Source organism: Sinocyclocheilus rhinocerous, unplaced genomic scaffold, assembly GCF_001515625.1.
Source record: "Sinocyclocheilus rhinocerous isolate Xijiao unplaced genomic scaffold, SAMN03320098_v1.1 scaffold3, whole genome shotgun sequence".
Lineage (NCBI taxonomy): Eukaryota > Metazoa > Chordata > Actinopteri > Cypriniformes > Cyprinidae > Sinocyclocheilus > Sinocyclocheilus rhinocerous.
The window spans coordinates 945,060-956,311 of NW_015658759.1; the positions used below are offsets into that span (position 1 = coordinate 945,060).

At 37.9% G+C, this 11,252-nt stretch overlaps 3 protein-coding genes across 3 annotated transcripts in view; 1 reads left to right on the plus strand and 2 right to left on the minus strand.

Annotated features, from left to right (window-relative positions):
- LOC107722968 (uncharacterized) overlaps positions 1 to 3,072 on the plus strand; it is a 17,593-nt gene extending 14,521 nt beyond the window's left edge. The window contains exons 17-21 of the mRNA XM_016531470.1: positions 336 to 440; positions 1,668 to 1,789; positions 1,869 to 1,991; positions 2,321 to 2,369; positions 2,487 to 3,072. Of these exons, the coding sequence (XP_016386956.1) occupies positions 336 to 440; positions 1,668 to 1,789; positions 1,869 to 1,991; positions 2,321 to 2,369; positions 2,487 to 2,549 (462 nt within the window). The 3' untranslated portion in view covers positions 2,550 to 3,072. The remainder of the gene's footprint in view (positions 1 to 335; positions 441 to 1,667; positions 1,790 to 1,868; positions 1,992 to 2,320; positions 2,370 to 2,486) is intronic.
- An 84-nt stretch (positions 3,073 to 3,156) lies between these two features.
- On the minus strand, positions 3,157 to 6,643 carry LOC107722967 (Smith-Magenis syndrome chromosomal region candidate gene 8-B protein homolog). The gene is made up of 2 exons (XM_016531469.1): positions 3,927 to 6,643; positions 3,157 to 3,526 (listed from the first exon to the last, which is right to left on the minus strand). Exon 1 carries the CDS (start codon positions 6,392 to 6,394, stop codon positions 4,007 to 4,009), a length of 2,388 nt encoding a protein of 795 aa, XP_016386955.1. The 5' UTR covers positions 6,395 to 6,643; the 3' UTR covers positions 3,157 to 3,526; positions 3,927 to 4,006.
- Positions 6,644 to 8,483: 1,840 nt separating this feature from the next.
- LOC107722977 (mitochondrial dynamics protein MID51-like) lies at positions 8,484 to 10,857 on the minus strand. Its single transcript, XM_016531479.1, has one exon. It carries the CDS (start codon positions 10,795 to 10,797, stop codon positions 9,958 to 9,960), a length of 840 nt encoding a protein of 279 aa, XP_016386965.1. The 5' UTR covers positions 10,798 to 10,857; the 3' UTR covers positions 8,484 to 9,957.
- Positions 10,858 to 11,252: the final 395 nt, after the last annotated feature.

Here is an 11,252-nt window from a genome sequence, read left to right on the forward strand (position 1 = left end):
ACAACTTTAAAGATGATTTTCTCAATATTTAGATTTTTTTGCACCCTCAAATTCCAGATTTTCAAATAGTTGTATCTCGGTCAAATTTTGTCCTATCAATGGAAAGTATATTTGTTCAGCTTTCAGATGATGTATAAATCTCAATTTCGAATAATTGACCCTTATGACTGGTTTTGTGGTCCAGGGTCACATATGTGTGTATGTGTGCATGTATATAATGATTGCAAATGAAATGCACAATTTTTTTTATATGCCTGACATACTTGTTTGGATATTATTCATAGTTTTTGATTATTGGTGCAGCATGTAATGATGTTTTACTTTCTTCCCATTAGGGTTATCCTGACCAGGCTAGACTACTGTTGGCCACTCAGGCTTTGGTTCTGCGCATTTTCCACTCACAGCTCAGGCCCATCCTCAACGTCATCATATCTTTCAGGGTGCTTATTTTCTCTAGTTTTTAAGTCAACACTGGTAGGGATGGGCATTTTTGGCAATTTCTTATTTCGATCATCAATAGGTTTCAAAAACGATTAATCGGGGGGGGTGAGGCATGGCTGTAATGGAGATAATGAAAATATCTGAAGACCGTTATGAAAATGAATGTTAAAAATAAAATTATGACATGAAAACATGTCTATGAAGACATGAACGCATGATTGGAACACTGTTAGATTATGATTGATGCAGCAATGTTATTAAAAAAAGAAGCATCTGAAAAGGAATAGCTGCCTGAGGTGAAGCCGATTGACTTTATGCCAATAAACTGAAGCCCGTTCTATGACACATCCTATGATATTAATCAGATAACTTAGATACATAACATAGACGTAACATTACAACTTGTATCTGCACAAAAGGATGCAAATGCCAGTGAACTATAAGTTATGCGCTATAGTGAGAGAGAAAGGAGACAGAATTTACTATAGATTTCACATCCTATAAAGTTTTCATTATAATGCTTATGACATTAGTGTTTATGGCAGATTTGTGCTACATTTTCATCTACATTATCAAGTGATTCCTGAAATCGCCTGCGCGTTTTCAAAGCTATATATGAAGTACGAAAACAATTTTAATTGAAGTATGCCGGCTGTTGAAAAAATGACAAAAAAAAGCACTGCTGCATTATTATAACATCAGTATTTATAAAAAAAAAGAAACATCTAAAAGGAATATGACCGTCTCAAATAACTGTCAATATTGGGCATTGCATTTAAGCATGAAACTAAACACTGGTAATATGCAGCGCATTCAGCATGTTAATAAATGTTAATATCCCAATGCATCCAATATTAGATTCATCAGATATGTATGTAGCTAACCCAGACATCACTACAGGACTTCGAAGCCATGCTTCTCTCTCTTCTCGTCTATATTTTGGACCGCATGCTGTGGCCAGCTAAACAATCAGAGCTCAGGGTGACGCACAAAGTGCTGCTATAACCAAACCAATTTTTCCACGATCATCGTTTTCATGATTAGTCGTCGCTGACTCGATCACTGTTGCACATCCTTAAACACAGGCAAGTTCAGACCTTCCATGTACAGCTAAAAACAAAAATAAGAAATGCTGAAGTGTTCGTATTGTATCATCCCATGTTAAATTCAGTAGTCCTGATTTTGTGCAGGCTCTTTTGTGTAATTGTGTGTACATTTGCTTTTAGTTCAACCGCTGGGCGCTCCGTTGGTTCTTCTACAGTCTGCTGGTGAGGCCAGAAGTGCTGCACTACCTCCTTTGCTGTCTTCTGGAGGAACTGTCTGATGAGCGATACCAACTCCTACAGAGGTAAGGGTATGTGCTCACACACATTCACCAAAACGAAAACCTTCATGTTAAGCATGTACGTGCTTTATATCCACTTCAGAAAATGGACTGAAACCGAACATTCCCTGGTTGCGTACTTTCTCTGCATGTACTTCTGGGAAAACAGCATTGTCCTGGACCTGAACACCTATCCTACCAATAGCCTGCTTGCCACTTGGAATGAGTAAGAAGCAGCAGTACATCACTAGTCATATGTCATGTCATTCATGCTTTTTATTACGTAATCATCTAGATATCCAGTACATATTTCAGCACAGAGTGTTATAGATGCATGAATATTAAGAGGCGATTTCTAATGTAATGTTAGATTGCGCTGGATGTTTTGAATATTCCTGATTTACTTTGTCCAGAGGGAAATAAAAAGGACGATTGGGGATAAAACAGGAATGCCACTATAAAACAATTTAGCAATTGGATCATTTGTTAAAATGAAGTACATATTATATGAAAATGAATGTCAACAATTTCCAAATGCACTCTATTTGATTTCAGATCACACAACCCTTGGCAACTAAGCTTGAAACTGTATCTTGAATGCAATGTAAGAATCTTTTCCCATTAATTCATGTCTTGGTTTAATGTAAACTTACAAAGATATATTTGGTTAAATCTCAATATATCTTGTTTTTAATGTGAGCTACCTTTCTCTATCTTGCAGGTGGCCAAACTTACTCCAGAAAAACGTAAAATCCTGCATCTAATCCAGCAGCAAGCAAAATAAGTCTCACCAGCATCCCGTTTTAAAAACAAATTGTTTTAATGTACATACAGAGTGGATTTAATGTTTTCAAAGATTATAAGTGTCAGATCAGATTTTTTTCCCCCTGTTGTCCAGACTTTTGTTTTCCTCGTCTGGGAATTTACCAGTATTTTGCAACATTATGCGCAGTTACAGGACTATGATCAATATCTGGAGGATGTTAAATAGTTATATTCAGCAACAGAACAATATACAATTCTTTGAACATCAGCCGTAATGTAAATAAATGACAAAGTTTCAAATGCAACACTGATATGAAGCTGTTCAATTTTGCTTTGTTATAGATCATTTAAGGTTGTAAACTGATATTTCTCTGGAATCTTTGCACGAGATTAGACCACAGTATTACTGTAATTATTCACTTCAACTTCCTTTGTCAACAAAATATCAAAGCATGCAGAAAGTGTAAACATACTGTTATTGCTGGGCAAAAGCAAATTTTCATTTGAAGGCAATAAAATCTATGCATAACTACGGTACAGTACACAAATTGTTGGCAAATGTAAATTTGTAAATGACACTTTCAGAGTTTGAAAACCGAGTTTGTGGTGTAGCTGAATCTGAGGAGATTGGGTGGAACCTCCATGAAGTGCATTTTGATGAGTTCAGATAAATAGTTGAGGATTTTCTTATCATCTCTGTGAAATTCAGAATGAAACCACTGTGTCCATGTACTTTCCCGAGGCCTTGGTGTATGGCAACCATGTGAAAATGTTAAAAGGAATGCTCTGGTGACGAGCTTGCTTTGCACACTTTGAGCAAACATGAAGTAGGTGTTTCCACATTTAAAGTGGCTCCTTGGTTCCACCAGCAGGTTGATAAGAGTACCGCTGTAGGCAGGGCAGTGCAGTGTCTTTTGATCCACATCTAGGATGCTGAGGTATCGGCAATAATGGCCCAGGCAGTGATGCAAATTTGTGCGAGTCAAACAGCACATCCTGAGTAAATATATAAAAAAAACTTAAATTTTAATTATTTTATTTTTTGAGTGAACTATCCCTTTTAAGTTTTCTAAAACTCATGGTTTACTACAGTCTCCAGACACCAATATTTTAATGATTCAGAAAAGATAAATCACTATCTGGCTGACTAAGATTTCAGGTATGGCAGTAAAGGTTAAGATCATGATTTATTAGTATTACAGCCAATAATGGGGACTGTTTGCTTTTGTGATTTGAAGGAGTGGTTTGAACCGGAAACAGTGATGTAACATCAGACTTAACCGGATACCTTTCTGCAGAGCTTACCAACAATACATTTGTATGAGCTAATCAAGATATTTTGGTTCCCTTTAAAAACAGGCAGTCAAACAAGATTAAGATGCATAGTAAATGTTACCTGTTAAAGCCGATAAGTTTCCAGTTCAGCAGGTCAGTAAGCTGCAGTGGCGTTGACGTCCAAGGTTGAATGCTGTCTCTCTATCCACTCAGATGTGGCATGTACACAGACAGTGCTGTAACCAGTCGCCTCACTGCAGCCTCCTCGCTGCCTAGTACTACCAATGTTCGGCCACTCAGAAGGCTGAACACTGCATGGACTGCAAAGGGAAACTGTCGCAAGAATTGCAATGCTGCTCGTCCTACTCTGCCACGTCTCCGTCTGGTCCCACCTTCTCTTTTATTCCTGGGAAGACAAGCAGAGAAAGTGCATTCGGAGGTTGTAGAAGCAGTGGTGCTCCGATAGCTAAAGCAGTCTGAGAAATCATCAGATACTATCAGGCAGGGCTCATCTAACAACGAGAGAGGAATTAATTCTGATGCATGACAAGTATCTTGAGAGCTTGACCCACCCAAGGTCAAAGTCATAGGACAATCAGGTGGGGTTAAGGTGGCAGCAGGATAAAAATCTTGTGGCTCCTCCATACAGGCCTCTCCATGATCTTTAGGGACTTTGTTTCCCACACTGTAAACACACTCAACTTGTTTGTCCTCTTGGTTTTGAGACATGTCTTTCTCAGCAGTCTCTTGATCTGGGCTTTCCTCATTAATTGCACAAGGGTATGAAGCACGCAGTTCTTCAGGTAGGATGGATTCTGTTGTGCCAAGCACCTCAATGCTGTCTTCACTGCAAGTCCGTCTGATAGGTACCCTTCCTTGCCTTAGACCCTCCAGTGCAGCTGTAGTGGACAAAGGTGGAGGTCTTTGCAGTGCTGTATCCAATGGTATATTTGAACCCTGGGATCTGAAGGACTTCTCTGTCCCTAAGACCTCAATACTATCTCCACTACTAATACTGGTCTTCATCAAAGCTGAAACATATTCCACATTTTCTAGGCAATCCGAAGTTGAAACAACCCCCCCATTTTCCATTTCAGTCTCTACTAAGGAGGTGTCGGATGTAAGACGTAGGTTATCCTCGGAAGGGGTATTTAAAGAGCTGGGTACAGCTGGAAATTGACTAGGTCCACCCAACTCTAGTTTGATTGGCACCATTTCAACACAGGAGACATATGACTCGAGACTGGCAGGTTCACTTAGAATTGAAGGTGCAGGAAGAAATGAGGGTTGTCGGACTGAATGTTGACCGGCTATTCCAATCTGTAATCCCGCTTCCTCTTCCAAGTCACATGGATCCTCAAATAAGAAATTGGTAGATTTGAGGTTGCGAAGATGATTATGGCAGAGTTGTTGTGAGTAGAGATGGCAGGCATCTCCTCTGAATGTCCTCTCAATGGAGTACAGTTGCTGTAGCGCCTGATGGTGGAAGTAGTCATTACACAACTCCTCGAGAGTTTTAAGATGCTTGTCAAATCGGCAAGATGAAGTAGAGTTAATCAGCTGCAGAGAATGTGAGGGTGTGTTTATGCAAGAAAAAACATTATATTCTAGCATTGGTCCAGCAAGCTGACCATGCCTTAAATCATCCAGGTCGAACTCGAAACAATGAGGGAGGTCATCTGGTTCATAAGGAGAGTATTCAGAGTCTCTAAGCTTCCTGGTTGGGTAGCAGGAGATCTGTTTTAGAAGGCTTTTGTATTCCTGAATGGATTTTTCTACACAGGCCAGTTCCTCACCTTTGTTAGCCAATGGCATTGGGCAAGATCCTTTGTCTTGCTTGCTCTTCCTTCGCTCTCCAAATCGTTCATCTCTATCATGTGTAATACATGACCTATTCCCTTTTTCACACTCTACTTCTGCCTTTCTTGAAAAAGATGCATTATTCAATTCTCTTTCTATTTCTCTAAGTAACATGACTCTGGTATACTCCAAATCTCTCAGTTTTATCTCCAGTTCATTTGCAAAGTTCTTCCTGTTCCCTGTTTTTAGATATTCAGAGACTTTGGAGAACTCTGCGGAAAGCTGCTGAAATTGCTGTATAATTTTATTCTCATCAGACGACACATAGGCAAGGCAGAGAGGTCGCACAAACCCTCGAGCCTCCAAGTCATAGAGCGTAAGGTGGTGCACATATGCAAATGCTCCTTCTCCAGAATCCCCTAAAACTACTTTTGAGTCTTCTACAAAGTTCAGTTTCAAAGAGCCGCAACCTGCCAGGCTGGTGAGCGAGGTCTGATAGTCCACTGACATGATCCGAAGGGAGAAGTGGTTCAAATCAAACGTTCCACAAGCCTTGGTTTCAGGAGGAACTGTAAGCAAAGGCTGCGGCCCAACTTGCTCTGAAAACTCTGATAAAAGGATAAAGTCCTTCTTAAAATTAGCACCAGACATCGTGGACCATGGGGTGGTGTCCCCAGTGTAGGGATACATGGGAACAGACAGTTCCTCAGGAAGTGCTGAGGGGTCTTTGGCTATTTCACTGAAATATGTTTCTTTAGTGAAAGCCACCAAGTCTGGAGAGCTAATCATGGTGGTAAAAAGTATTAAACAAACAAACCGAACAGGGGTGTAAGAAGTACTGTGAAATTATATTAGTTAAAGGACTGTCAAAATGTTTCCACATTATGATTTCCACAATGTCTTCAGTAAGGCTGTTGATGCCACAAATGAAACCTATATCCTATTACCTTAAATTGTTCAACTTCATTCATTCAGCAGCATCTGATTTTATTGTTTATAGTTATAGATTTGGTCATCTACCCTATTTACATTTAAGATACATTTGTCAATTTTTCACATAAAAAAAAATCTCTGCTGAAATCTCTTCACAAGGACAGATGGACCAATGTGGCCAGCTAAATGGATTTCACTGGCTGTTTCAAATAAAATGTAAATAAAAACTGCAGGACATCCATTTGACTGGTTTGTTACTCTACTATAAAAACAATAAAACAAGTTTTGTTTTTTTTTAACTTATGTACTTTGTACACTTGTAAAAAGGCTTATTTCTTTATTTGTGAAAATGTCATTAAGAGTACAAGACTTAAGCTTTATTAGTACTAATTCCACAAAATAATACTTAAATAACGAAACTTATGACTCACATACTTTACACCCCTGAAGCCGGCATCTTCACGTTGCTGTCAAAATAGCTGACTTGATCCAGTACAGGTCTAGTTTTACTACGTATTTACAAGGACTAGTAAAATGTGATCTATCGACGCATGAAAAGAGAATAACAACTACTTAAAAACCATAACAAGCATGAAATTATCCAGTTCACACCGATTTATAAATGATATGTCTGACGCACCATACAGACCATGACATAAACGCAATGTCATGAAAACGGAGTAGTCAGTTCAGAATAATATACGTATAAATGAACTTTCCGGTGTTTGCTGTTACAGCAGGGTACAGCGATTTAAACCAATACTCGTTTTCTCTTTTCTACAAGTAAGCTGAACTCGATGTTTAGACGTAAACAAACATTAAAGCGCTCTCCGGAGAGCAGTAACAGAAGCAGCTTTTGCCATAGCTAGCCATGTGACACCTCTGGTTGGGGGGGAGTGATCATAACCAGCTCAATCTCGACTTGTTTCCGCCTCAAACCAATTCCTCAAAATAAGCGTGGAAAAAAGGGGATATGCGCACGAGCGTTATTGCATTTTTGGTCTCTCATAAATGTCAACAGTAATCAGGTAATGGCAATAATATTGCCATTTTCCTTAACACACCGATAAAAATTCAATAGGCTATATTTATTTTAGTAAACAAACTTGAGTTTAACCAGCCAATCTTTTTACTAACACTTAGTAAAATTCTACAACTAAAACACTGTCACAGTATAACATATTTTTAGAACAGGAACTCTATAAAGATCTCTATAAAGTAAAGCTTCTTTTCATTTTTGACTTTATTTTGACATTAAAAATCCCCTTTTCTTTGGGTCATTCCATAAATGGAAAAGACCCAAAAGATTATTAGAAGCCCATTTTTAGTTCATTTTTGTTTCTGCCAAATTATTTTTACATTACTAATTGCATTTCTATAAAGTTACATGTTAACTACTGGTTTACACCCAGCAGTTCTGCCATATCTTTTTTTATTTGACCTCTCATAAACCATAGACCAACAAGATAAAAACGGAAAGAGGAACTATCCTAGCCTACAAAAATGATAAATAGGCATGTAATCCATATACTAATTGACATGACAAGCACAAGTAGGCCTAACACCACAAACAACTGTGAAAATTGTGAACAATCTCTTTATTTAGGCAACCATCCCAGTAGCAAACAAGAATTCGTTTAAGATAATTACTTGACTTAAAGAAGGATATCAGTACATTAATTTCTTACCAATGAAGTGTACAGTTTGTACAGCGGGACATTCTTCTTTTGATCCATAAACAAAAACAAAAAATCATGTTCTCTTCAGTTAGGTGCAGTAAATAAAGATGAAACAAACCCACAAATGAATGATTTGTGTAATCCATATACTAATTGACATGACAAGCACAAGTAGTCCTAACACCACAAACAACTGTGAAAATTGTGAACAATCTCTTTATTTAGGCAACCATCCCAGTAGCAAACATGAATTCGTTTAAGATAATTACTTGACTTAAAGAAGGATATCAGTACATTAATTTCTTACCAATGAAGTGTACAGTTTGTACAGCGGGACATTCTTCTTTTGATCCATAAACAAAAACAAAAAATCATGTTCTCTTCAGTTAGGTGCAGTAAATAAAGATGAAACAAACCCACAAATGAATGATTTCTGTTATCACTCTATACTTAACACTGGCTTAATATTATAATTTAAAACACATTTGATTTATCTAATTTCTGTAGTAAATGCTGTATTAAACTAATTTCAGGGCTCTGCATAGGTCATTACACAACTGCAATGTTTTCATTGGAAAGATAGTTTACAGGGTTTTAAAATAACCTAAAAATAACCATTAGGGAATGTTCTGTATGAGTTATTTTTAGGTCATAAAAAATACCCATCCTGCAACGTCCAGGGAACGTTATTATATGGTTGCAAAATAAGAACCTAAAAATAACCATTAGGGAGAACGTTCTGTATAAGTTATTTTTAGGTTATTAAATAATAACCACCCTGCAACCTTCTGGGAACATTATTTTATGGTTGCAAAAATTAAAACCTAAAAAGAACATTCCTTTCTTGGTTCTCAAAAAAATAAAAAAAATAAAATATTCAAACGGGAACCAAAAACTAACATAACGTTCTGTGTTTGCTGGGATGTAACCCTATCAGCAGTGTAGGATCGGCATGAAGTTTGATCCTACCAATATTTTTGTTTCTGCTATTTATTTTTTAACCAAACTTGTTTGCAAGTTATAATAAGATGTATAAAGGGAAACCTGCTTTTACATAACTTTTAGTTTAATTGTTTCTGTCTTTTCATAGCCATTTATGCTAGTACTGACAAAAGGCTAGAATGTGGGCAAGTAGGAAAACAACACTTATAAAGGTTTAGACAACCCTCAACGCACATTTTTCCCCAAACGCACTCAGTAATTTTGCTACATTGTAAGCAAGAATAACTGACCAAAAAAAAAAAAAAAAAAGTATTTAAAAATATTCTCAACAAAAGCATTGCATTACAGCTTTATTGTCTATTAAGTATTTGCTTCTTCAAAGTCAACACAGCTTTGCATTGTCTGTGATTACTGCCATTGCTCCAAAAAGCTAAATAGTAAAACATGGTCAACGCAGAGCTCAGAACAGGTTATCAACAAAAGAAAATCCATCTTAAGTCACAGACAAATGGTCTGAACCATGAAAGCGTTCTCTCACTTCTTTAAAATCTACATCCAAGCAGAGTGTCTGTCTAGGTAAGTGATGCATAGTTAAATGGAGCCAATGTCACTTCAAAATCCCCTTTCAAGGAGTAGGTAAGTGGAAATACACATAAGGGGACCATGAATAGACACCTTATAGAAATGATATGTAATTTTACATTCATTGTTTAAAGGTGCATTAATGCCAGTTGCCATAGAGAGTTGTTTTGATAAAAGTACTATTCTGTGCGTAGAAGGAGTAGGAGGGGGAGTGAATCAGATCAGTAGAATCTCAGGTTCAGTTACAGCACAGTACAGCATGAAGCCCATCTCATCAATGTCGTCCTCAGTAAAACCCTGAAACAGATTCACATTAGGTTTGAAGTAACTAGGCAAGATTCCAGTTTCCAAATATCCGATTAGCTCAGTGATCGCCTGCAGGAACCTATCAGCAAATGCTGATTCCGTCCAATCTGTTTCATTTTCACTCATATGTAGAATGACGTTGCCAAGATGGCTGCCGTTGAGCTTGCGTAGTGAAGGGCAGTTGCAGCACACCGCCTTTAGTGTTTTCAGGCACTTTCTTCTGACCCCCGAGTCTGCTTTGTCAAGCTCCGCTAGTCTAGCCGTTTCGCTAGTGTATAGGCTCTGGTACCAGACGTAGTCGAATGACCCAGTGATCTCTCGTTGCGCCGTAAGCGTCATCTCGCCAAGGCGCACTGTTGGCAACACTGTTATATAGAAGCGTTCTCCACTGTCATAACTGCTTTGAGTTAACCCTTGAATTTCCAGTTTGAGCTCAGGAGACCCAAGCACCGGTCGCACCTCGCACTCCAGGGTTCCGGTCAGCGATGGCCAGTTCATTGATTCCATCACTGTCTTGCCTAGTTGGTCGGAAACAAGCCGCGACGACAAGTATCCACCCAGCAAATGTCGATCCCAGTAGCTCCGCCCCCTCGGGAAGTACTCAAGGTTTTCACGGCGCACCATGCAGTACTGAGGGTGACCCAAAAATGTGTCCTCTCCAGCAATAGGCGTCCACAGACTGGACTCCAACTGTATGAAACACATTTGGAACAAATTTAAATACAATTTTAGGGCCAAGCACATGGCCATTGTCAGGTCAATACCTAAGATCAAAGATCCAACTGCTAAGATTGGAAGGCTTTTCTTAATGTCATCTTAACTAAATATTTTAAAAAGAAAATAGTTTTTTTTTTAATATATATTGTTGATTATATTATTTGGAACAAAAATACAATTTTAGGGCCAAGCACATGGCCATTGTCAGGTCAATACCTAAGATCAAAGATCCAACTGCTAAGATTGGAAGGCTTTTCTTAATGTCATCTTAACTAAATATTTTAAAAAGAAAATAGTTTTTTTTTTAATATATATTGTTGATTATATTATATTATATAATATTATATTATATTATAAAGGGATGTCCCAGTCAGGTGTTTTGGTATGGATGTCAGAGTGTGGTTTGTATGTATTTATATAAAAAAAAAAATTGTGTGTGTTCTTGTAATATTTGAGAGAGAAAAACTCTACTGCAAATCACAAATCCA

Bases quoted from the DNA above. Each gene is read 5' to 3' on its own strand.
- LOC107722977 (XM_016531479.1), bottom strand. From the start codon at position 10,797: ATGGCCATGTGCTTGGCCCTAAAATTGTATTTAAATTTGTTCCAAATG.
- LOC107722967 (XM_016531469.1), bottom strand. From the start codon at position 6,394: ATGATTAGCTCTCCAGACTTGGTGGCTTTCACTAAAGAAACATATTTC.